General features: G+C 39.2%; 1 protein-coding gene across 2 annotated transcripts in view; it reads right to left on the bottom strand.

Annotated features, from left to right (window-relative positions):
* Nucleotides 1–17300, bottom strand: part of DHX32 (DEAH (Asp-Glu-Ala-His) box polypeptide 32) — a 48598-nt gene extending 31298 nt beyond the window's left edge. Inside the window, exons 1-2 of one of the 2 annotated variants that reach the window (XM_011986435.1) lie at nucleotides 17094–17300; nucleotides 12301–12829 (exon numbers count right to left, since the gene is read on the bottom strand). In XM_011986435.1, coding sequence (XP_011841825.1) covers nucleotides 12301–12603 — 303 coding nt within the window. In that variant the 5' untranslated portion in view covers nucleotides 12604–12829; nucleotides 17094–17300. Of the gene's footprint in view, nucleotides 1–12300; nucleotides 13069–17093 lie in introns of those variants that run through there. The other variant, XM_011986433.1, reaches the window with a different exon arrangement.
* Nucleotides 17301–27224: the final 9924 nt, after the last annotated feature.

The following is a 27224-nucleotide window of genomic DNA, read 5'->3' on the forward strand; positions in this document are numbered from 1 at the left end:
GGGAGGCGGAGGTTGCAGTGAGCTGAGATTGCACCACTGCACTCCAGCCTGGGCAACAGAGCGAGACTCCATCTCAAAAAATAAAAAATAAAAATAAATAAAAATAAATAAATAAATAAATTACTCTTTCTAGCCTAATGGTAGTATCCAGGGGACAGTACTATGATGACAGTGGGCACTGCTTTACATAGCTAGAATTGTTGCTGAAATAATACTATCCAGTTTTATTAAAACATTTGGACATGTTCAGCCTGGTTATTACACAAGGTCCAGGACAGCAGCTTTTAAACTCTAAAATTCCACAGGATTCCAATGATCATGAGCCATGTTCTCAAGCTTCTGATTTGGGCCCTTTTTAAAAACTGCATTTAATTTATTTCTCTTTACTCATGTAAACACATTCTGCAAGATCAGTTTATTACAGTATGTTGATAATGGTATAAACATTATACATTCCTGGAAGCACAACAAATATACCAATCCAACAGTCTTCATTTGCCTTTTCTGCCTTCCTCTACATTAGAGCAAACTATTTCACCTATGAGGCAAAGACATTAATTCAGAAATGGGAAAAGGCCTTCTAAATATCAGTTAAAATAACCAGGAGAAGACTGAACATATCCATATTGTGCTTAATGTAGGAATGTTTGCTTACGTGGCCAAGTTAACAGTTGAGCAGAAGTCACAACAAATTATAGTGCACCTACTCAATTATGGCTCTGACCACATAGGATGCAGCTCCCCTTCCAGTAACAGCTACTGGGAGACAGTTAACGGTAAGCAATGCAAACACAAACTGAAAAGGTTATCTCTAGCCAGAAAAGAGAGAAACATGAAACGATCTGCCTTATTTGTTACAGTGATACAGTTTTACATGCCTTCTGAATCACTCTGGGCAAGCTAAGCAACATACTGAGGGTTGATTCCTTAACCAACTTGAATTACTGACTAAAAACTGTTATGATTTGGCCAGTGTCGGTAATCTGAGTATTTCACATTTCCAGGGATACTGAGATGGCACCTTTACAAAGAACTCTTGCCTTCTCTGCATTTATAGTAAATGTTGTATCTATTGTTGGTATTGACCTTTCTTGTCCCAATTCCGCTTCTCTTCTGGGTACCACTTAGCGACTTTTTCATTGTCCCAGTTGCATCTTTGTCTTCTCACCAATGAATTACATGCCTGTTAGAGGTTTTGTTTCTGCCCCATGGTTCCTCTTTGGAAGATATTCCCCCCTAGTATTAAAAAACATTATTCTGGATGGACTAACTGCCAAGTTGACACTATGGGAACTAGAAAAGCTTAAATAGTTGTACCTTTCTATGAATCATTTGGCTTCAACTTTTTTCAGAGAAACACTGAATTCTGGGTCACTCTGTGACTGAGTACTTAGCAGAAGTTGCACAGTATGGTGAAGAAACAGAAAACTGCTCCTCTAACACATAAAAAAAGCCTATTTTCACAGTAATTTATCTGGGAGTTTGGTGATATGCAACCCTCTGATTTATACATTTGGTCTGGAAATGCTCCCTAACTAGAATCAATACTTCACATCTTTTTATTCTGAACTCACCGAATACTTTTTTTCGCGCTTCTCAATCCATTTTCTAAATGCAGTTTTCTGTACTTCTGATGTGCCATTTGCATAAAGCCAGAGCAGTGGGGCCTGCCCTATGCTCTGTCCCAAAGCCCAGTTGGAACCAACTCCGGGGCATGCAGGGTAAGCAATCAAGGCATGAGAATGTGCATCCCTGGCCTCTTATTGCCTGCCTGAAAGGAAATCACCAACACTCTGGCCAATCTGCTGCTATGACAGTAGGTAAGAGGAGTCCTCTGGGTAATCAAAATCTAATCTAAATCAAGGCTTTATCAGCCTAAGTTAGCAACTGCAGTTCTACAACTTGCAAATTCAGACAGTGAAGCAAAGATGCTCCATTCCCAACTCCGGGCAGCACACAGAGGTTGGGCCGCTGGGTTCTGGGAGAGCTGGGGCCCGGGGTCTTTGGGGTGGGCTGTAGGGAGATCTCCTATAAGAATCTGCAACCAGATCCAGATCAGAATCAAGGGAGCAGCAGCAGCATCACGTATCCATGTATGGTCTCATCACTGCCATTGTGGCAAGAGGACCTCCACATGAGCTATGCTAGCGTAGAACTTTGTCCTTTCCATCTACTGCCAGTGATTGTTCCACCTCATCTAATGGATAATACAGTTAACTATACTTTAATATAGTTAAATGAGAATAAATGAAGTGAGGAAAAAAAGGACCTCCATGAGACACAAACTACTGTTCTGTTAGACACATACTAGTCCCAAAAGCCTCTAATCCCTTACTTTCGATCATCAGTTTGTCCATCAGGGCCTGAGTCCTCTTCTGCTTTCTTCTCTTAATGTCTCTAGGACCACCAATCCTGCAGCTACTGCCAAGGTCCCAATCACTCCCTTTAATTTCAGTACCAGAAAAACAGAATCCACAAGTTGAAAGGAATCTAAAAGACTACCAATTCACCCAAATTCACACAAACTCATGGTTTTTAAGTTTGGAAGTTTTAATGGTTTCAACAACATTCTTGTAAAATGCCTATGCCTGAGTATGCCCCTAAGGCAGCCATCCCACCCAAAGTGAGCCAATATATCAGAATCCATTACTGAGGAGCGAGGCCCCTTCTAAATCAAATGTCACACATCCCTGGGTAACACAATTCACATATATCTTGGTTTTGAGTACGTGATGAAACCTCATCTCTATTAAAAATATAAAAATTAGCCAGGTGGTGGGTGCCTGTAATCCCACCTACTAAGGAGGCTGAGGCAGGAAAATCACTTGAACCTGGGAGGCGGAGGTTGCAGTGAGCTGAGATTGCACCACTGCACTCCAGCCTGGGCAACAGAGCGAGACTCCATCTCAAAAAATAAAAAATAAAAATAAATAAAAATAAATAAATAAATTACTCTTTCTAGCCTAATGGTAGTATCCGGGGGACAGTACTATGATGACAGTGGGCACTGCTTTACATAGCTAGAATTGTTGCTGAAATAATACTATCCAGTTTTATTAAAACATTTGGACATGTTCAGCCTGGTTATTACACAAGGTCCAGGACAGCAGCTTTTAAACTCTAAAATTCCACAGGATTCCAATGATCATGAGCCATGTTCTCAAGCTTCTGATTTGGGCCCTTTTTAAAAACTGCATTTAATTTATTTCTCTTTACTCATGTAAACACATTCTGCAAGATCAGTTTATTACAGTATGTTGATAATGGTATAAACATTATACATTCCTGGAAGCACAACAAATATACCAATCCAACAGTCTTCATTTGCCTTTTCTGCCTTCCTCTACATTAGAGCAAACTATTTCACCTATGAGGCAAAGACATTAATTCAGAAATGGGAAAAGGCCTTCTAAATATCAGTTAAAATAACCAGGAGAAGACTGAACATATCCATATTGTGCTTAATGTAGGAATGTTTGCTTACGTGGCCAAGTTAACAGTTGAGCAGAAGTCACAACAAATTATAGTGCACCTACTCAATTATGGCTCTGACCACATAGGATGCAGCTCCCCTTCCAGTAACAGCTACTGGGAGACAGTTAACGGTAAGCAATGCAAACACAAACTGAAAAGGTTATCTCTAGCCAGAAAAGAGAGAAACATGAAACGATCTGCCTTATTTGTTACAGTGATACAGTTTTACATGCCTTCTGAATCACTCTGGGCAAGCTAAGCAACATACTGAGGGTTGATTCCTTAACCAACTTGAATTACTGACTAAAAACTGTTATGATTTGGCCAGTGTCGGTAATCTGAGTATTTCACATTTCCAGGGATACTGAGATGGCACCTTTACAAAGAACTCTTGCCTTCTCTGCATTTATAGTAAATGTTGTATCTATTGTTGGTATTGACCTTTCTTGTCCCAATTCCGCTTCTCTTCTGGGTACCACTTAGCGACTTTTTCATTGTCCCAGTTGCATCTTTGTCTTCTCACCAATGAATTACATGCCTGTTAGAGGTTTTGTTTCTGCCCCATGGTTCCTCTTTGGAAGATATTCCCCCCTAGTATTAAAAAACATTATTCTGGATGGACTAACTGCCAAGTTGACACTATGGGAACTAGAAAAGCTTAAATAGTTGTACCTTTCTATGAATCATTTGGCTTCAACTTTTTTCAGAGAAACACTGAATTCTGGGTCACTCTGTGACTGAGTACTTAGCAGAAGTTGCACAGTATGGTGAAGAAACAGAAAACTGCTCCTCTAACACATAAAAAAAGCCTATTTTCACAGTAATTTATCTGGGAGTTTGGTGATATGCAACCCTCTGATTTATACATTTGGTCTGGAAATGCTCCCTAACTAGAATCAATACTTCACATCTTTTTATTCTGAACTCACCGAATACTTTTTTTCGCGCTTCTCAATCCATTTTCTAAATGCAGTTTTCTGTACTTCTGATGTGCCATTTGCATAAAGCCAGAGCAGTGGGGCCTGCCCTATGCTCTGTCCCAAAGCCCAGTTGGAACCAACTCCGGGGCATGCAGGGTAAGCAATCAAGGCATGAGAATGTGCATCCCTGGCCTCTTATTGCCTGCCTGAAAGGAAATCACCAACACTCTGGCCAATCTGCTGCTATGACAGTAGGTAAGAGGAGTCCTCTGGGTAATCAAAATCTAATCTAAATCAAGGCTTTATCAGCCTAAGTTAGCAACTGCAGTTCTACAACTTGCAAATTCAGACAGTGAAGCAAAGATGCTCCATTCCCAACTCCGGGCAGCACACAGAGGTTGGGCCGCTGGGTTCTGGGAGAGCTGGGGCCCGGGGTCTTTGGGGTGGGCTGTAGGGAGATCTCCTATAAGAATCTGCAACCAGATCCAGATCAGAATCAAGGGAGCAGCAGCAGCATCACGTATCCATGTATGGTCTCATCACTGCCATTGTGGCAAGAGGACCTCCACATGAGCTATGCTAGCGTAGAACTTTGTCCTTTCCATCTACTGCCAGTGATTGTTTCACCTCATCTAATGGATAATACAGTTAACTATAATTTAATATAGTTAAATGAGAATAAATGAAATGAGGAAAAAAAGGACCTCCATGAGACACAAACTACTGTTCTGTTAGACACATACTAGTCCCAAAAGCCTCTAATCCCTTACTTTCGATCATCAGTTTGTCCATCAGGGCCTGAGTCCTCTTCTGCTTTCTTCTCTTAATGTCTCTAGGACCACCAATCCTGCAGCTACTGCCAAGGTCCCAATCACTCCCTTTAATTTCAGTACCAGAAAAACAGAATCCACAAGTTGAAAGGAATCTAAAAGACTACCAATTCACCCAAATTCACACAAACTCATGGTTTTTAAGTTTGGAAGTTTTAATGGTTTCAACAACATTCTTGTAAAATGCCTATGCCTGAGTATGCCCCTAAGGCAGCCATCCCACCCAAAGTGAGCCAATATATCAGAATCCATTACTGAGGAGCGAGGCCCCTTCTAAATCAAATGTCACACATCCCTGGGTAACACAATTCACATATATCTTGGTTTTGAGTGAATACAGGTAGAATCTACCAGCAGAAAACGGTGAACAAGTTTACCCAGTCAATAAAGGTACAGATGTTCTAAGCTATACAGCTTCTTAGTATCTAAGTTAATTCTTTGTTATATCATGCTTATTCACCTCACCGACCCATCCATTCATGGGAAATTTCAGGACAAAAGCTACAGAAGGAGAAACAAGCAAAAGAGACACTTCTAGATGTTTCTCTTTCAGGATCTTTCATAACTTGTCTGCAAAAAATGTCATAGGAAAAGATTCTATAAACATATGGGAAATTGTCCTCTGTTTCTCTGGGGCAGTCATAAAATAGACTTCACACTTCTGCACTGAAGACAGATGAAATCTTTAGGACCAAGCTTGGCTCTAAAGAAAGACTTTTTTCTTGAAAGGTTTAAAACTCTGAGGAACAAGAAAATATTCTTGCAAACTGTTAAAACAACAACAACAAAAACCAAGTTGTTTTCAGAAAACAACCAACGCTCCCACTATCTAAATTAGTTTAGAATAGATCCATTTTCTTATTTGAGTACTATTTTGATTTTTCTCACCTTGAAGATACATGTCGTCCCAATTAACAGAAAATAAGCATAATTTATTGAAATAATTGAGAGATTAAAAATGACAAGATAAACCATTGCTAGGTATTAATATAACATATAATATATAACAATTCTTGCTCTTGAAGATGATAAATTCTAAAAGAAAACTCAAGAAGTATATTAAAAATTTTTTTAAACTGCAGTGTGGATGAGCAATTCTGAAACTACAATAAGAATTGTTCTTTCAAGTATCTTTACTTGTTCAATCTGAGAACAGGTAAAGATAGTGTGAATAACGTGAAGTCCTGTTTCTCATAGAGAAGTTATGGATATGAAAACTGGGAAGGCTAGAATAAATCCTATAGTGCTAAACTGGAATCAGAGGCATCAGCACAAACTCATGGTTTTTAAGACATAGAAAGATAGATAAAAAATATGAGAGGTAAGAACATAGAAATACATAGAAATAGAGAAAGACAGAAATAGAGCCAGAGAGACAGAGAAACAGCGCCATAGATAGGTGGACAGACAGAATGAGATGTGTGTGTATTGCATTCACATACATTTATTTCCTTGTTGTGTCCACTGAGATGGCCTAAAAGCAATGATAGGCTGGGTGAAGTGGCTCATGCCTACAATTCCAGCACTTTGGGAGGCCAAGGCAGGCAGATTACTTGCGCCCAGGAGTCCGACACCAACCTGGGCAACATGACACAACCCTGTCTCTACAAAAAATACAAAAATTAGTTGAGTGTAGTGGCATACACCTGTAGTCCCAACTACTCTAAAGGCTGAGGTGGGAGGATCACTTGAGCCCAGGATGTCGAGGCTGCAGTGAGCTGTCATCATGCCACTGCACTCCAGCCTGGGTGACAGAATGAAACCCTGTCTCAAAAAAAAAAAAAAAAAAAAAAAAAGCAATGATAAACCAATGGTAATGGGTACTTAGTGTCCAGATGTTGGTTTCAAAACACAGTTCACCACTAAAAGGAACCAGGACTCCTGGAGAAAAAAAAAAAATGGTTTCCCTACACTGGCATGGGGAATGTACTAGATGAACCTGGAACATCTTACTGAGCCAGAAAGCAAAGACGTGCTCAGAAATAATGGGGAAATGTCAAAAGGACAGAGAAGTCACATCAGGGGCAATTTGAACAATAAAGTTGGCTTAGTAATACATTATAACCCATAGAATAAAATAAGAATTTGAGTCCACACTGATACAAATAAATGATGAAGGAGAGAAAGCTCAGTCTTACAGAAAAATTCTAAATAATGTGTAGAAGGCATGTCAGAATTAGAACAATCATCTTTGGTTACTACTAATGTAATAATTCAAAGGTAAGAATCACCAAAAATGCTAACACTAGTGGATGAATGTGAAACTGCCTTTGCAGAAATTGTAACAGTGAGAAAATTATGATGGTGAAGGAGATCTGACCTGACCAACTCCATCTTGCCTTTCACTCCCAAACTGCCCTTAACCATTCCTGCAGTGGGCCAAGCTAACTTTTGGAGACATTTAGTTTACAGTTTAAATGATAATAGAAAAATGAAACCGCCTTTGTAAAACTAATGAAAGGACACCAGGTTAGGAGGATGAGAGGGGCCTGAATTCTGCCAAGATGTAAGTGTAGTTAAATGATTACCAGTCATTATTCCAGAGGTCACAAGATTTGTAACCTCCCTGTAAATAACATCACTGTGATAGAACCTAAGATCGGCCTTCTGAGATGTCTTTTCAGGTTTTTGCATTTTTGACAACTGGATGGGCCTGTAACTGGACAGACCAGTAACTCCTCTGTTGTCCCTACCCAGAAGTGGACTCAGCACATGAGGACTGTTTTCCACACCTCTGTGACTGCATCCTCAGCCAATCAGCAGTACCCATTCCCTAGCCCCCTACCCACCAAACTATCCTTGAAAAACTCCAGCATCCAAATTGACAAAGAGGCTGATGTGAGTAATAGTAAAACTCCTGTCTTCTGTTTAGCCAGCTTTATGTGTATTAAATTCAATCTCTATTTCAATTCCCTTGTCTTGATAAATTGGCTCTATCTGGACAACAAACAAGATGAACCCATTGGGTGGTTACAAATGTATAATGAGAAACATATTTATATACTCTCAAAATATGTATCTATTAAATGATTAGAGGGAAATTATTAACTTTTCAATAAAGAACCAGGCAGACACCACCTTACCAAGATCAGATTTAACATCACCAGCATGGGCAAAACTGACATCTTGTACCTTCTGATATGAGGCACTGAGAAGGATACACAACACTTGTGTGATCTTCTTGCCACAAATGTAGAGCCTGAACCTAACCCTAAGGAAACATCAGACATGTTCAAACTGAGGGACGTTCTGCAGAATATATAACCTGTGCTCTTCAAAAATATCAAGGTCATAAAGGACAAGGAGAGACTGGGGAGTTGTTTCAGATTAAAGGAGACTTTAAAAAATGACAATAAAATGCAATATAATTTTAGATTGGATTTTAGACCAGAAAAACAATTTTTTTTCTGTGATTATAAAGGCTATCAGTGGGAAACTGATTAAATGTGAATGTCTAGAATTCAGATAATAATTAGATATCAACATTAAATTCCAGATTTTGATAATTACATTATGGCTATACACTATTTTTCAGTAAATACTGTGTTAAGTATTTGGAGGCAAAGGGCATCATGTCCTCAATTTACTCCTAAATGGTTCAGAATAAAAATGTGTATGAATGTATGGAGGGGGCAGGGAGGTAAAGATACAGTTTATACGGTAAAATCTTACATTTGGGGAATCGGGGTGAACAACATATGGAAAATCTTTGTACTGTTTTTGCAACTTTTTGTAAGTTTGAAATTATTGTAAAATAAAAACACATTTTTTCAACATGTTATTTGTCCACAGAAACTAGGAAAATTATACTCATTCAGTTCTCATCGTTAGCTTCTCGCAATGAACTGAAATCGTTTGTTATAACAATAACAGCATAACAAAGAACAAATCATAATAAACCCTTGATACTGGCAGCTGTAAATTAGATTTAAAAAATCTGTTGTCCAGCCCTTCTCTTTTCAAATTACCTCTAAAGTAATTTAACTTTAGGCCAGGTACAGTGGCTCATGTCTGTAATCCCAGCACTTTGGGAGGCCAAGGTGGGAGGATCGCTTGAGCCCTGGAGTTCGAGACCAGCCTGGCCAACATGGTGAAACCCTGACCCTACCAAAAATACAAAAATTAGCCGAGCATGATGGCACATGCCTGTAATCCCAACTACTCAAGAGGCTGAGGCACAAGAATTGCTTGAACCTGGGAGGTGGAGGTTGCAGTGAGCCAAGATTGCTCCACTGCATTCCAGCCTGGCTGACAGCAAGACTCTGTCTCAAAAAATAATAATGATAATAAAATAGGTAAACTCTAGAGATAATAAACAACTTGGAAGCAACAATTTATAGTGGAAAATATTCTTTTAACTCCAATTCAGAAAGCTACTGACATTAGATAGAAAAATTATCAAATCCTTCCGGGCCACAGTTTATTCATCTAAAAAAATGAAGGGGTTCCATCAGATTCTAATTCTATTATATTAGACCATAGTCTATTCTACTAGATCTATTCATAACTTCTCTAAGAGAAACAGGACTTCTCATTATTCACACTACATTGTCTATTCTAATTCTTCCATCACCAGAATCTAGAAATGAATTTCATGATAAAAATACCGGTTGCTTGCTTTAAAACTTAAGAGTAAAATATGGATCTCACTTGAACCAAAACTTGAAGTTCAAATACAACAACAAACTGAATAATAAGTATTTATTAACTATCTAATGTTGGGGCTCAGAACATACCTGAATATGACTGAAGGAGACCAGAATATGTGACCTCAAAATATGCTTCTTTTGCACATTTTGAGAAAGTACAGACAGAGGAATAGCTCTGAAAAGTTGCCTTTTTAAAGATAAATTTGTGCCTATACAAGAAATCTCCACTTATAAGGGTATCTCCCTCTGTGCACCAGGAGGAGATGACTAAGTAGAGAACACATTGACTTACAGCTTCATAACAAACTTCACTTTCATTTAAGGTGCTTTTCCTGGCCATCTCATCTTAAAGGCTTGTTCCCCACAACCTTTTTTACTTTGTTTTAGAGAATAATGGTATTTAAGCCCAAAATTTAAATGCTTTCTTTGGGATCTACTCTAGAGACTTACTCATTTCTCTGGGGTTTTTCCCATGTACACATGAGGCATACATATTAATACACTTCTGCTTGTTTTTCTTCTGTTAATTTGTCTTTTGTTACAGGGAGCCTCAGATAAGAGTTATAAAGGACAGAGAAAATTATTATATTTTTTCCGCGTCTACACTACCCTGTATTTTTTGGTGTTTTTTTTGTTTGTTTTTGACGGCGTCTCACTCTGTCACCCAAGCTGGAGTGCAGTGGCATGATCTCAGCCCGCTGCAACCTCCACCTCCCGGATTCAAGCAGTTCTCCTGCCTCAGCCTCCCAAGTAGCTAGGACTACAGGTGTGTGCCACCATGCCCAGCTAATTTTTGTATTTTTTTAGTAGAGTCGGGGTTTCACCATATCAGACAGGCTGGTCTTGAACTCCTGACCTTGTGATCTGCCCGTCTCAGCCTCCCAAAGTGCTGAGATTACAGGCGTGAGCCACTGTGCCCATCCTTTCCTTGTTTTTTGTTTTTTTTTGGGGGGGGGATGGGGTCTTGCTCTGTTGCCCAGGCAGAAGTACAGTGGCATGAACATGGCTCACTGCAGGCTTGACCTCATGGGCTCAAGTGATCCTTCTGCCTCAGCCTCTTGGGTAGCTGGGAGCACAGGCACACATCACCATGCCCAGCTAATTTTTTAAATTTTTTGTAAAGATGGGATCTTGCCATATTGCCCAGGCTGGTCTCAAACTGCTGGACTCAAGCAATCCTCCTGCCTCAGCCTCCCAAAGTGATGGAATTATAGGTGTGAACCACTGCACCTGGCCCACTATCCCGTTAAAAAAGCAAACAAACAAACTTTAATTGGGAGGCCATTAGGCTGAGGCAATGCCAGAGCTCTAAGGTCCCACATAAGCAAACTAAAGTCCAATGTAAACAGTAAAACCATACTAGACTTTACCAATCAGAAACTGCCAACTATTCCCTAACTAAGAACTTTCCACTCTAACCAATTTAAATGTCTTTTGTCTTACTTTCATGTTCAGCCTATAAAAGCTCACTGCCCTTGCTGCTGCAGTGAGGCTCACTAACCTCCAGTGGTTCAAGTGTTGCCTAATTCATGAGTCATTCTTTGCTCAAATAAACTTTCTTTTTTTTTTTTTTTTTTTTTTTTTTTTTTTGAGACAGGGTCTCACATTGCCCAGGCTGGAGTGCAGTGGCAGGATCACGGCTCACTACAGCCTCAACTTCCCAGGTTCAGGTGATTATCTCACCTCAGCTTCCCAAGTAGCTGGGACGACAGGCATGTGGCACCATACTCATTCTTTGTAGAGATGGCGTTTTGCCATGTTGCCCAGGCTGGTCTCGAACTCCTGGGCTCAAGTGATCTGCCCACCTTGGTCTCCCAAAGTAGTGGGATTACAGATGTAAGCCACTGTGCCTTCTCTAACTCTTTAGTATTTTAATATCCCTAGGTTTATCTCTTAATGATCCTAATTCTTTCCCCCATCTTAGACCCCAAAGTGTGTGGCCCCAGGCCTGGATCATATTTGGTTGCTCAGTTATTTCTCATAGTCAGGAAAATCAGAATTTCCTTGTGCGTTTGATTTCAGTAGCTCAGGAAGCTTCACTAACAAGCATATCCACATATCTGGATTCTCAGACCGCTGGGCACTGAAACAGAGCAGTTAATCCCCATACCCAGGGTGAGGAAATAACACGCATCACATCTTTTAAAATATAATACACACAATGAGATCATTTGAGTAATTTTAATACTACTTTATAGACAATTCAGTGGTACCCTAAATACAATTAATTTCTACATAGATATTAACTTTTCAGCGAGCATTAGTAAAATTAATAAAATTAGGTAAGTGATTTAATTATTTTATCTGAATAATGTTTTGTTTTATGTTTTAGACATTATTATTAGAACACTAGGCTGTGACATGTCATTAAATAATAATTGCAAAATGAACACATACAGCAAATTATTTTTTGTAGTGGTTACTCACCTGAGAGCTCTTACCACATTTAGCATCTCCTGAAACAATCACGATTTGATTTTGAAGCAGTTTCTCCATAAAGGAGTATTTTTCTTTCCATATAGGAAGATCTTCTCTTTCTTTCAGAAGTTTATAGTAACGTGATGAATATGGCAATCCATCAAAGGGGTTAAGTTCCAAATCCTCACAGGCCAAAACCTCTTCCTCATCCCCATCGCTGGAATCCAGGGATTCAGGAAAATAGCGTTTTTCAGGGGAAGAGTTTGGACACTCCAGCCCTTCTTCTTCCATCTTGTCCAACAGTGAGCTCATGCAGCTGACATTCCGCAAACAAGTTTCTCCTATCAGTAACCCATTGCAAAGAGGGCTTAAAAGCCTATTTATACAAACCCATATGTCCCAATCTCTAAGACTTCAGTTCAAGGTTTTAGCAAGTTAAATTCCTCAAAACTGCATCTGTTCTTCGTTGCTGTGTTATCCACTGTGCTGGCTCACTACAGCACTCTTCGGCATTGTAAATGATTGTCAATAAACCACACTAAGAAACAAACAAACAAAAAGAGTAAGAAAAATTAGGAACACATACAAGTTAAAAAGAAAATGCATAGGCATTCAAATGAAAAGCATTATTTTTTTCTGTTAACGGGTTTCTGTCATTTCTGCTGCCTGCTTAAAAGAACAGGAATAATTTAGGCTGGTGTTTAAAGTTTGGTCGGTTCCTGTATTTCCTGGCTGGTTCAAAAAATGATTCTGCACTGGGCCTCGTGCTCTCTGCCTGACCTCTATCACAGGCTCTGCGTCTTGATCAACTGTGAATGGAAAGCAACAGGAGGGACAGGATTGTGATTGTGAGGCTAATCAATCACGTGGTCACCTAATCCCATGTCAAAAGAGGAGCTGGACACTATAAAAGGAAAGAACTGTGAAGGCCTGGTGAGTGTTCCTCTAACACAGGCTACAGGAAAGTCTATTATTAAGAAATCCTTTAATGAAAAACATTTTTAAAACTTTTCAAGAGAGGGGAATGAATTTATTACTTCCTTCCGTATGTGGTTATGGTTGGCTTATATATATGTGTGTGTGTGTGTGTATATATATTTAGAGACAGGGTCTCACTCTGTCACCCAGGCTGGATGCAGTGGCGCACGATCATGGCTCACTGCAGCCTCAACCTCCCAGGCTCAAGTTATCCCCTTGCCTTAGCCTCCTGAGTAGCTGGGACTACAGGTGTACACCACTATGTCCAGCTAATTTCTGTACTTTTTTGTAGAGATGGAGTTTTGCCTTGTTGCCCAGGCTAGGCTCAAACTCCTGGGCTCAAGTGATCTGTCCTCCTCGGTCTCCCAAAGTGCTGGGATTTCAAATGTGAGCCACCGTGCCCAGCTGGCTGGCTTTTATTAATAAGGTCTTTTGTTTAATTAAACCAGAAATCTCTAGCATATTTCTTGAGATTCTTGGGTCTTGAGCCCAACATGTCAGGTCCAAGAAGCCATTAAGGACAACTTTTAATTTAAATGAAGAGAAATCACCCAAGAAAGAGCAAGATTTATAGCAATAACTTAGTCTCCACATGTCAGGTGAAGGGTCTTTCCTCTTCCAATTACTAGTGATTAAAAAGAAAAATTCTATTAGTGTTGCTGGAAATAAGCCCCTTTTCATACTAACCAGGTACAAATGAAAAAGAAAACTCAAGTTAAAAAGAATAGTAAAATACAGTTCATGATATTTTGTAAGTTATTGCTCTTTTCAGATCACCTGATTTACCTTAGTTATTCCTTTAGATTGTTAGAGCCAGTGTGCCCAATGGCTAGTTCCTAATTAGTAAATGGTAAGAAAAGCTCTCTCTCCATTGGTCAAGACAGGCTCCAGGGCAACAATCAGTCACTCAAAAAACATTTGCTGAGTGTCTTCTAAGGGCTTATTAGATGAGTAAACTAGGCACTAGATATACATATAAAGGATATTTTGAAGATGGCAGCAAGAGCAGGATAGAAAGTTTTAAAACTCACAGACGAATAAGCTAGTTTAGAGATAAATAATCAGAGGGGGAGAAGAACTTTACAGCTCTTCCCAAGTAGAGTTCTTAAAAATTCATCTGAAAGACAGTGTTTGAAAATTAAAATGGAATTACAAAGGCATAACAGAAATGTTGTAATATGGATTCACTTCAGAACTCTTCACTGCCTCTGTAAGGTGAGAGTAGACCCACAGAATAGCTCCAGGAAGCACAGTAGCTTGAGATCATAGCACAAGCTAACTCTGGGAAGGTATCCAAGAATCAGAAAATTCTACTGCTTAAGAGAAGTTAAAATTTAATTTTATATTCTATTTTTCTTTTGTTCTCATTAGAATCCCTTCCAAGGGTTCTCAGCCTACATGTAAATTAAATTGCTATTAAATATTATAACCACTGATTGCCTTAGGTAGTATTTCTTAACTGTTTTACCTTAAAAAAAAAAAAGAACAGCTATTATTTTTACCAAATAGAAATGTTTCTCTTAATTTATAATACTCCCTAAGTATGTAATAATCTTATAATTACAGTAAAATCTTACTTATAAAGCATTGACCACTTTGAACCCTAAGGAAATAATCAAGTTTTCTGAATAGTCTTCTTTCTAAAGACCTGAGACTTACCTGGCCCCTTCATCACACATTATACAACGTATCCACACACATTAGCCTTAACCACTTCTCTGTTATGGTGGAATTAAAGATGGCCACAGATTATTTGCCACTGTTCCAAATGGAGAGGTACAGTCTATTTCCTCTCGGCTTGAATCTGAGCTGGCCCTGTGACTCACTATGACCAAAAGAATGCAGGTAAGTGATACTGAATCACCTCCAAGATATTCCCATGCTTGAAACACTCCTCTTTGGAACCAGCTGTCATTCTGTGAGGTACCCAAGCCCAAGCCACCGGGAAGAGACCAAAGCTGAACTTCCAGTCCACAGCAGCACACACCTCCAACCATGTGAATAAGCTGCCTAAGATGCTCCAGCCCAGTCGAGCCTCCAGATGACTGCAACCCCAGCCAACTGAACAGAAGCAGCACCCACAGTAGCCCATACAACCCAGAGTATCATGAGATAACAAATGGTCACTGTTTTTGTAAGCTACTACGTTCCAGGGTAGTTTGAATTGCAGAAACAGATAACCAAACTTCTGCCTTCTTAAATAAACTATACTCAAAATTTAACTTTTTCTTCGTGACTCAAGGTCACCATTACATCAGTTACCAAAACAGAATGATGTCCTCAGATGTCTCTGAAATCTACAGAGGCCAAAGACCAGACTGCTCTCCTGGAGCCCTGCTCTTCTCTGGGGACTCAGAACCAACGCCGCAGTGTGGTGTGTGGCCCCTTACCTTGCGAGGCTCTTCTCTGCCTTTCTAACCTGCTCTCCTAACCAGTGCATTAGAAGCCAGACAAGCCTGTTTGACAGACACATTTGTAAAGCTTGAGTCCACAAAGGACTCTACCACTGAATCCAATGAGTCTGAGGCGCAAAGCTATGACATTTACAGACTTTGATTTTGACTACTCAGAGGGACTTTCTGCTGCTCTATGGTTTGGATTCCAAATTTGGAGGGTGGAATGGCTGAGACCCAACTAGAGGCTGAGTTTTGGGCCCATTGACTCCAATAACATTCATACACCTCTCCTTATTCATCTTGCAACTGGTGTAAGCTGTGTAAATATTTTTTCCGAGAGGTAATTAAATATGTACAAAAGATCTGTCTTGGCCATTGGCAAATTTAACAGTACCAGTGTAAAGAAAGAGAAACAAATAATATGGTAGGTTAGATGTCACTCAAAATAAAGTTTAATAACTGTTCTGTTATCGGTATAAACTACATTCCACTACAAGAAATTTAAATCTGAAAGACTGACGTTCACTCCTTTCAAAGCTATCATACATGTATATTGTAGACAGCATACTTTGTCAAGGACAGCCATTTGAAATGAATCTATTACAGCTCTTAAACATGCATCCATGAAAATAATACATATCTAATTAACAGACAACCTTCACAAAGTAGAATTAGAAGTCGATGTAAGATGAAGCTATGTCTTAGTCATTTATGTGTTTGGCTCTGGTCCAGTAATTCTAGAAATACAGTTCACAGAAATGGAAAGACAAAGTTGGTAAGGCATTAAGTGAAGCAAAAGCATTAATTCGTCCTGAGTAACTTCTTATGTTTCACCATTCAGTGCTCCTCTTTTGTGCTTTTTTTTTCTGTATTCAAGCCAATATTACTGCATACTTTTCACCTATCAAATTCCCAAATAAATAATTTTAGCACTCGGTAGATATCTGGAAGTTTCCCAATGCTTAGTACCTGGACCTCTCTTCCCCTTTCTCTCTTTAATAGGGCCTGAGTGGTCTCATCTCATCTCATGGCTTTAGTGCCATCCACACATGGATGTATGGGTGTATCTGTCCTTAGGATCCATTGATCTAAACTTTATTGTCATGTATTCAACTACCTATGCATCATCTTCCACTTGGATATTTAATAGGAAACTCAGACTTTACACGCCTGCAACTGAGCTCCCAACATGTACCCCAAAGCCACAAATCTGGTCCCCCTAATCTCAGTTAATTATTTCCTTCCAGCTGCTCAGATCAAAATATTTGAAGTTACCCTTGATTTTTCTCTATCTTAAATCCCACATCTGGTCCTTTGATGCGGTATGTAGAACGGCCTCCAAAGATGCGCATGTAGGAATCCCTGGAACCTATGAACATGTACTTCGCATGGCAAAAGGGACTCTGCAGATGTGATTAAATTAATAACCTTGAGATTGGAAGATTATCCTGGACTATCCTGGTGAGCCCAATCTAATTACATGAGTCTTAAGATCAGAAGACCCTCTTAGCCACAGCCAGAGGAAAATATGACTATGGAAGAAGGTCGGCGAGATGCAATGTTGTGGGCTCTGAAGGTGGAGGAAGGGGCCATGGCCAAAGAATGATGTGAGTGACCCCTAGGACCTAGAAAAGGCAAGGAAACAGATTCTCTCCTATAATTTCCAGAAAGGAACACAGTCCTGCTGGCACCTTGATTGTAGTCTAGTGAGACTGACAACCCACTTCTGATCTACGAAGCTGTAAGACAATAAATTACCACTCAATTTGTGGTAATTTCTTATAGGAGCAATAGAAAACTAATATATTCAATCATGTCAGTTCTGCCTTCAAAAAATATCAAGTGCCCCATAACCTCTACTGTGAACACGGTCTGAGCCACTATCCCCTCTCACCTGGATTACTGCAATAGCCTCCTAATCGGCCTTCTTCTACCCTTAGCCCCTTACAGTCAGGTCTCAAGCCTGCAGCCAGAGTCATCCTATTAAAGTCAGCTCATGTCTCCTCTGCTCAATAGTCTCCAATACTTTCCCTCTCATCTCACTCTGGGGAAAAACCAAAATCCTTAAGAGAACCAACAATCACTGTATGACCTGGACCCATTGCCTCTCCGCCCTCATGTGCAAAAGCTCCTACTTCAGTCTTCCCCAGCCAGACGGCGCCCTGCTATTCCTCAAACACCGTGGCAGATGCCTGCCTCTGGGACTTGGTGCTCACCCTTCTGTATGTCTGAAATGTTCCTCCCTCAGATATCCAAATGGCTAGCTTCCTCACTGCATACAGGTCTTTACCAAACGGCAGCTCAGTAAAGGCTTCCCTGGCCACCCTATCGAAACTTTTACCGCTCTCCCACACTCCTGAAAACCACTTCCTAACCTCTTTAACTGCTTCGTTTTTTCTCCTTAAGACCACCACCTAACATAATGTATATATTTTCCCTCTTTGTTTTCTGTTGGTGCCCTCCACTGGAATGTGAGCTCCATGAAGCAGGGGCTTAGTGTCTCCACTGCAGTCTATCTTGCATAGTTACATCCTTCATTATTTCACTCTTAGCTAAGTTCAAGGTAGCTTACTATTGTTGCATAGAGTTTAAACACTTCTATCAGGAATTCACTACGTTTCTGGATTTATGTGACTTTTTTGTTCCCTTCTGTTTATGATATATGATAGACTCTTGCTATTCTTAGAATTCTTTAAGACTCATAAACCCACAAACTGGAATATTTGTAAAGGCTCCTGGTCTTCCCTTGAATCATACACCCAAACCCCAAATTAACTCCTTGTCAACATTTATTCAAGCTGCTTTCTTCTTCATCAATTCAGAAGAGTTATCGTGTTGAAAAGTACAGAGCTGCACTGAGATTCAGACAATGGCATGTATCATGCTGGCTCTAGCAGATCACTCATCTTTGTGGGACCGCTTGTAAACTGCAGATGCCGAGGAGGCAACATCAAGTACGAGGGGACTCTTGAACCGTTTGTACTAGTGATTATCTTTTCCCCATGTCTTTATGTTTCTTTACTTACACTGTTACTGGGGCTATACCTTCTTCACTGGTAATTTCCACTCCTAAATCCAAATATAGTGGGTGCCTAATTAATAATTACGGCTGAGTAAATAATGAATGAGTAATTTTCTATCCTTTGGGGAGCATATGCTTTTAAGACCAACATCTGATTGTATTTTATCATCAGTATCATTCATAATCTAATAGGTCTTCTGTGTCCTCAAGTTTTCTCATCCTCAATGCCTCCATTTTTGGGTTTTCCATTTACCCATTCAACCAATACTTGAGTGCCTACCACATGTCTGCAATGTGAACACGGTAGGGACACAGTTTGAACAGGCAGGTCTGGTTAGGTGGGGCTGAGGGTGGGGTGTGGAAATAGAAATTCTTTGTCTATGGTATGTAGACTCAACCTTACAGACAATTACCTAAAAGAAGACAAGTATGGCTGGTACCTAACTGGAGAGAAAGACTCTGGTACAAGATGAGTTCAAAGATGAGATGGGACCAGATCGCAAAATACCTGATCTGCTATGGTAAAAAGGTTGTGATTCAAGCGCCATGGGTCTAACTTACCTAGTTATTTCTTGATCCAAATTTCATTTTTTACTCTTTGTTTTTCCTTACAATTCTCCTCTTAAATTTCAGGTTACTCTCTTTATTTTACATTGTATGTGTTTGTGTGTGTATTTTTTTTTAAATTTTAGAAATAGGGAGAGAGTCTATGTTGCCCAGGCTGTATTCAACTCTTGGGCTCAAGTGATCCTCCTGCCTCAGCCTTCTGAGTAGCTGGAACTACAGGTACACACCACCATGCCTGCCTTATATTCTTCAATATTACCTATAATCTTTCTAACACCCACCTTCAATTTTCTTAAAGTCATTAGTGAGATTAGGTTTTAAGAGAGCTGATAACAGTTTATGGCAAAAGGTACAACAAAAGTGATTATGAGCAGGTGCACCAAGCATGGCAATAAGAGAAACCAATAAATCCACTTCCATACAAAACATTCTAAGAAATATTAAAAATGAAATAACGTTTCATGACTTGAACATTTTGCATTATTTTCCTTTTTTCCCTAAGCCCACAGACCAGTAAATTAGTATGCAAAAATAAATCTGTCTCGTGATCTAATTCATAGTTTGTAAACCCTATACTATATATTTATACATAAAATATACATGCCTTGTTTTTTAAAAATTATTATGTTTCTATTACTCCAAAATTTGTTTCAACATTATCTGTTTGAGCAATGCATTTTTTTTTTTTTTTTTTTTTAAGACAGGGTCTTACTCCGTTGCCCAGGTTGGAGTGCAGTGGCACGATCACAGCTCAATGCAGCCTCCACACTCAATTGATCATCTTGCCTCAGTCTCTCGAGTAGTGGGACTATAGGAACACACCACCATGCCTGGCTAATTTTTATTTTGTTATTTTTGTAGAGACAGTGTCTCCCTATGTTGCCCACGCTGGCAATGAATTTTTTTGAGAATAATTCGTGCTCATTTTAATCAAAACTTTATAAATATTTTAATATTTATTTAATGTCTCTTCATATTCTATGGAACAATCATTTAGAATTCATATGTTTGCATGAAGGATGAAATAGAAAATTAGTAATTTAAAAAACACGGATGAATCTTCTACAATACTAATCTTTAAAAGCATAATTTAGTTATTATATCTAAAACTCAGATTTCCCTAGTACTGCAGGTTTCTGAATCTCCTACAAGATTCAAACACTATCTTAATAAAGCAAACTCTGAACTTTATTGTGATAGCATAATGCTGAAAAAGTAAAAGGTATTAATTCTGTCCTGGCTGGGCGTGGTGACTCACGCCTGTAATTCCAGAACTTTGGGAGGCCAAGGCGGGTGGATCACTCGAGGTCAGGAGTTTGAGATCTCCCTGGCCAACATAGTGAAACTCCGTCTCTACAAAAAATACAAAAATTAGCTGGGTGTGGTGGCGGGTGCCTGTAATCTCATCTACTCAGGAGGTTGAGGTGGGAGAATTGCTTGAATCTGGGAGGCGGAGGTTGCAGTTAGCTGAAGTGTGCCACTGCACTCCAACCTGGGCATCAGAGTAAGACTCCCTTTCCAGAAAAATAATTAATTAATTAATTAATTCTGTCCTCTTGTGGTAGCGGCTCAGCAAAAGGAAACATCTGTCTATACTGAAATCTTTGGAACCAAGCTATAACGACATTGCAAACACTCATTGCATATATTCAATGCATTTATTTAGAATTCCACTTATTTCCTCTTGCGGGTTTATGCCAGACTTCCTAAAGGCAAGATTAATTTCTGAGGCATCTTTGCAACTCCTGCAAAATAAGGTATAGGGCTGTGCACAAACTATGTGATCAATAAATAACTGCTGAACTCATAAACAATATACTTATAATCTATTATTACAATGTTTAGAAAAAAGAAAGTTAATGAGGTATTATGAGTGAGTAATAATGTCTTCAGAATAAAGGGCTATTATTTTTTGGAGAGCAGGATCATTGGCCGAATACTGCACATCAACTCTGGTGCTGGTTTGTGGCAAGGTGAAGAGCTTGCACCAGAATGCAAATCAACTCACTGCTTCCTACACTGAAGAGGTCTTGCTATTTTAAAAAAGTCAGCTGAACACTAATCAGTATGTTTAGTGACATCGCCCATTTACATTCTGGCACAAGCTCCAGATCTCACTGCAAACCAGTAAGTCTGCACTGGCCCTGATCTGCAGGCCATACTTTGAGAAGCCTGGTTCCATGCTACTGCTATCCTTGGACTAATAATAACAATGATGATAATTTTACCAATTAGCATTTATAGAGTGATTATTGCACACCAGATGCTATGTTCGGCACTTAAGCACTTTATATGGATTATTTCATTTAAACTCTTAAGGACCCCATGAGGGTTTACTTTATTATTTCCATTTTTCAAATGAGGAAACGTAAACCTTCAGAGGTTTAATTTATACAGCTTCTAGAAGATCATCTGTGGTAGAGCAGGTGCTTAAAGTCACATGGTCTGATCTCTGCTTAACCCCAGTTAAGTGTATAGTGTATATGCTTAACCATATATCCATACTGCTTCCTGACTATGTTACATATTGCTTCCAGATTACATTTTTAAAAATAGGCTCACGTTGCACCACTGGGGGTTGAAGAAATACTTGACACTAATGGAGATGTCAGGAAGAGAGGTCTGGAAGAAGTACCATAAAACTGAAAAACATGGCATAGACAGATTTGTAAATCTTTTTTATAGATTTGAAAAACATATTTCTAACACAAAGTTACAGTCAAATATTTAATACACTTTATCTCTCAAGCATGGTATGCTTTAATTGAAACAATGGACCTAATCATTACTGGGACTTTTAGATGGTCACTTCTTTGTTTGTCTTTGTTTTAATAGGCTCAAATCTCCCAAAAATATATCCTATTTGGTTTCCAGTATCAATTTAAAGGCTTTCTCAGAAAAGATAAGGTCAAAATTCAAAATTTATTTTAAAATCTTTATTTCTAGACTTGTAATGTGTTAATTTCTTTGATGTTAAGCAAATCTAGTTAATTAGCTTTTTAAAAATACTCAAAAAAAGTCCATTTTTAACTCAATGTTGGTTCGTATCAGATACAACCAACCTTGTATTGACTATTGGTTGCATATACAATATTATGCTAATAACAACAGATACTACACTTGATCTTCGCCAAAAGGCCGAGAAGTGATGAATATACTCTTCGCCAAAAGGCCGAGAAGTATTGAATACTGTATTGCATATTGGTTGAATAACCAACCCTGCACTATCAAATTTTTTCAAAAGAATTCTTACATTCTAATGGTACTTACAAAAATTTTAGGCTTGGGGAAGTGGCTCATGCCTGTAATCCCATCCTTTTGGGAGGCCAAGTGGGGAGGTTAATTTGAGCCCAGGAGTTTGAGACTAGCCTGGGCAACACAGTGAGACCCTGTCTCTATTAAAAAAACATATTTTTAAATGTATATGCAGAAAGTTCCCCCGAACTCAATCAATGTTTATGTATAGTACTAACATACCACTCCCCACAAATAAGTTTGTAAGTCAAAGGTATTGTCAGAAGTTCAAATGACTGGACCACTCAGTGCTTTGTGATATTATTTTGATGGTTTTTTGACTGCATTACATTCCAAAAACTAATTTACTCTGAGTAGTAGCAGAGTTAATAAAGTATGCTAAAATACTAATCTGGCTTATTTAAGTAGTCTAGTTAGATATCTGAGAAAAATTTTGTGTGAGACTCAAAAAGCTGAGATGGTCTCTCCAAGTTAACATATTTTACCTGAGGCACACATGAAATGAACTTTTTTATCCATCTGTCTCTTTCTTTAAAAGTATTTGCTTGAGCCATAATCATAATCAACTTCTAAAGTTACATTTTACTTGATTTGTTGTCCCAAATGGAGACAGAAAACCCATAAATAGCCACAGGCATGGTAGCTCATGCCTGTAATCCCAGCACTTTGGAAGGCTGAGGTGGGAGGAGCCCAGGAGTTCCAGACTAGCTTAGGCAACATAGTAACACTCTGTATCTAAAAAATGTTTTAAAAAACATTTTAAAACATAAATATCAAGATTTCTGTTGTAGTTAACAAAGTAACGGGTAGTCATTTCACATTAACTTTAATAAAACAATAATAGATGAACTGTATTGTGCGTTGTATCGTAGATAGAGGAAAATATAATCATTTCAGTCAATCAATGCAGGAACTCCTCAGGAGTAAGAACTCTTCCATTAATCCTCCCAGATTTTCAGCTCCCTTTTCTGAGCACTGGTCTTTAGCCTCCTCGGGTTCTTCCACTATCAGCCCCTCCCCACAACGTAAAATGTGCATCTTCCTTTACCCTCTTATTCCACATAATATCCCTGGAGAAAATAATCACATTTTAACTTCAATTATTAAATGCTTAATCCAAATTTCTATCTTCATCTCAGACTTTTTCCTTTAGTTCCAGACCCACATGTCCAACTACTACTACTCACGGGATCTTTCAATGCATATGACAGGCATCTCAAACTGGACACATCATCTACCCCACTTCTTTAACTCCTCAACAAAAACTTTTTTCTTCTTTAGAGTTCAATGAATAGCAGAACAATCCACTCTATCACCCCACTGTCATCCCTGGCTTCTCTTTCTTCATCTCCTGTACCACCAAGATCTGCCAATTCTACCTCTTTTAGTGGCCCCCTCCTTCTTATTCCCACCATCGCTCTCCTAGTTACCTCTTCATTTCTTCACTGAGCTTCAGCGACATCTCCAATTTTTTTGTCTCTCATTTAGGCTCTCTACCAATCTGTCATGTGAGTGTTGCCAGTGATCCTTTTCAAATGCAAAACTGATCCAGTCACTGACCCAAATCCTCCTTACTACCTTTAAGGAAAATAAACCCACAGTCCTTAGGTTCCTTCTGATTTAGCCCACATTTGCCTTTCTGGCCTTACTTCCTCCCATTTTCTTCTAATACACATAAAGTATTCTCTGGTTCAGCCACAACAAACCACGGCTTAGTTGTTCTCCCGGCCTTCGTGCCTCAGCCCAGGCTGTTCTTCTGCTTTGGAAGCACCTGGTCATTTCCTGTTCACCCTTTACGACATGCAATTCCAGAGCCCAGGAAGTACCGAACACATTGTGAATGCGGAATCAATGTCTGCTCTATGCCTAAGTCAATAACAGCCCTTTACATTAAAAAAGTTCATTATGATATACAAGATTAACAGTCCTTTACATTTAAAAAGTTCATTACGATATGCAAGATATCTATAATCACATTTATCTTGATTCTCACAACTAGACTATCAGATAACCATTGCAGGTTTTATTATCCCAAGTTATCAATGCTATCAAAGTAATAGCTTTTGGTTTTCCCAAAGGGGCAACGCTAGAAATTAATGCAATGACCCCTAACTAAAGATTTGACCTATTATTATCCTACTTAAATTATCAGGTACACAATGAAGCCCACTGTGTGCTAAAAACATCACAGAAGAAGCGTAAGTCATGCACTTAGCTCCAAAAATATTTAATCTAGTCAGAGGTACAAGATCCATACACATGAGATAAAATTCTGTAAGAAAGCATACTATAGGGCTAAATGCTAAATCGTGTAGCACCCCCAGTGGGAGAGAGAAGTGCATTGAGTGGGCATTAGCCTCATTCGGAAAGACTTCCCAGAAACCGGGGCAGCATGGTCCTGCAGTCTCCTTTATACCATAGACAAGGAAAGGGCTGAGAGACGTTCCACGTGAGTGCAACAAACTGAACAGAGACCATAACAAGTTTGGAGAACAGAAAGGTAAAACACCAAAAATAGAAATTTGATTGTTTTCCACCTTTGACCGAACTCCTTAAGAGTTTCAGAAAGTATCAGATAGAGAAAAAAGTACCCTCACTCTGGCAAAGAAAACAAAAACCAACAAAAACCCTAAAACCAACAAAAACAAAAATGAAAACTTTCTTCAACTTACCACAGTGAGGCTAGGAGACAGAACTATTATTAACAAGGTCATCTGCTACATTTTTTATCAACCTATTTGCATTAAATAATGTTAACCTCCCACTTAAGTTGTTTTTACTTTGAATTCTGAGGTAGTCAAGAGATTTAAATAAGAAAAAGACTACATCTGTCTCTTCCTTGTTACTTTGTTATTCCCTATCCATAATGCTTCAGTTTGCTACATTTAGTTAAAACATCAGCAAAGTAAACAATAATGTAACTGTTCTATGTAGGAATGAGCTTGGAGACTTAAAAAAATGTGTATCTAGAACTTTATTCCTTTTCATTTGACCACTAATAACACACTGAGCATGCCAGTGAAAAGAAATAAAACACAATGGTAGAAAACTCCAAAAAGTTACAATCAATGTCCTTACCATTCATCTCCCACACCTATCTCATTAGCAACTTTATGATCTCGGGTATTTTCTCCAAGAGTCAAGCGTATCCCTATATCCAAAGCAATTTCTCTAAAGCCCTTCTCACTCATTCAACAAACATTTAACAAGTACATGGCACTAGGTGCTAGAGGAATAGAAACTGAGTATTGTTCCTGCCTCACTTTCACCCCTAACCAGTCTTCTTCCATAGGTACCCTGTCCCCTAAAATCAGATGTTGCTTTTCACAGTTGCCTTTACCTGTCACCTAAAGTATTTCAATTCTAAATTTCCTCAAAGTCAACTTCACAGCTGCTGATAAAATAATCATTCTATACGATTTGCAAAGTATTTCATCAATACATATCCCCATTTTTTCCAACCTTAAAACTTCCTCAGTCCTTATCACTTTAACATACAGACCTGCAGTGTTGTTTCTTCTTTTTAAAAAAATACTAAGGCTAATCCTTTACTGTTTGAGCAGACTTAATCCTTTTCTTTTGTCAATAAAACCCAGGTGTTCTTAAAATCACTATCTTGTCACTTTTGATTATGATACACTGATCACTCTATTTTGCATCTTGAATGAAAAGACCACTTTGTGATTTTGCTAATGATATGTAAACTAGAACTTGAGAACCACTGGGTACAGAAGTACTGCTGATCTTTAGATACTTTCTGTCTAGAAATGAGGCCCCTGTTTCTAAATTTCAGGAACAGGGAGTTAAGGTTCCATGAAGCGTTTACTTTCCACCCTTAATTTATTACCTTAATACTTTAGCTTAAGAATTATGTGTTCTGTATATCTCACGCTGCTTGTCAATATCCACACATAAAACTTGTTTTGACAATTAATCTGAAAAAGTCCCCATATAGTCTGAGAGGGGGAAAGCCTAACTTGGCAGAATATAATAAATGTCGCTTCCATCTCAGAATATATGCTTCTCAAGTTCAATTAACCTCTGAATGATTCCCTTTCTAAGAGGAAAGTAATTCTCCTTAGTGTCCTGGTCATCCATGGAGTGGAAATCTTTCTAGTGGCAAGATTAGTAATCACTTGCATGACCCCCCAAAACGGCTCTTCCTTCCATTTCCCTCAAGTACCGTCTGGACCAGCGGTTGGAATTAATAGAGGGGCCACAATCTCCAGACCTGAGTACTAAATCAATCCTGCAGCCCCCCCACCCTTAAACCCCCTGCACTTTCTTGCTTATCCTTTTTCTCTCCTCCTTCCAGCGTTCCGGAACCTATGATACTCTCCCGGTTGTTTGAATTTTTACAACCTACCAGATAACAATCCCTTGTGATCCTCAAAGTTTCCTTAAAGCAAACCCTGAATCACTGTGTTTTAAAACCAGTGTGAAAGGCTATTCTGTAGGATAATGTTACATTGTTTCACAGTCCTACAAAGTTTGGCTACAAAACGTGTGGGCTGATTCCCTAACTCAACCGGAAACGCGAAGGACTGAAACAAATCCACACACAAAAAACGAAGCCAGCGGGAAAGATCCAACCCGGGCCCCCTGCCTGAAATGGGACACGGGGATGACGGGGCAAAGCCGGGCAAAGCCGTGCTCCTGGCTCTCGCGATTCAGGAGACGCGCCCGGCTCACTGGGGGCGACAGCGACGACGGCG

This window comes from Mandrillus leucophaeus, unplaced genomic scaffold (genome assembly GCF_000951045.1).
Source record: "Mandrillus leucophaeus isolate KB7577 unplaced genomic scaffold, Mleu.le_1.0 Scaffold299, whole genome shotgun sequence".
NCBI lineage: Eukaryota > Metazoa > Chordata > Mammalia > Primates > Cercopithecidae > Mandrillus > Mandrillus leucophaeus.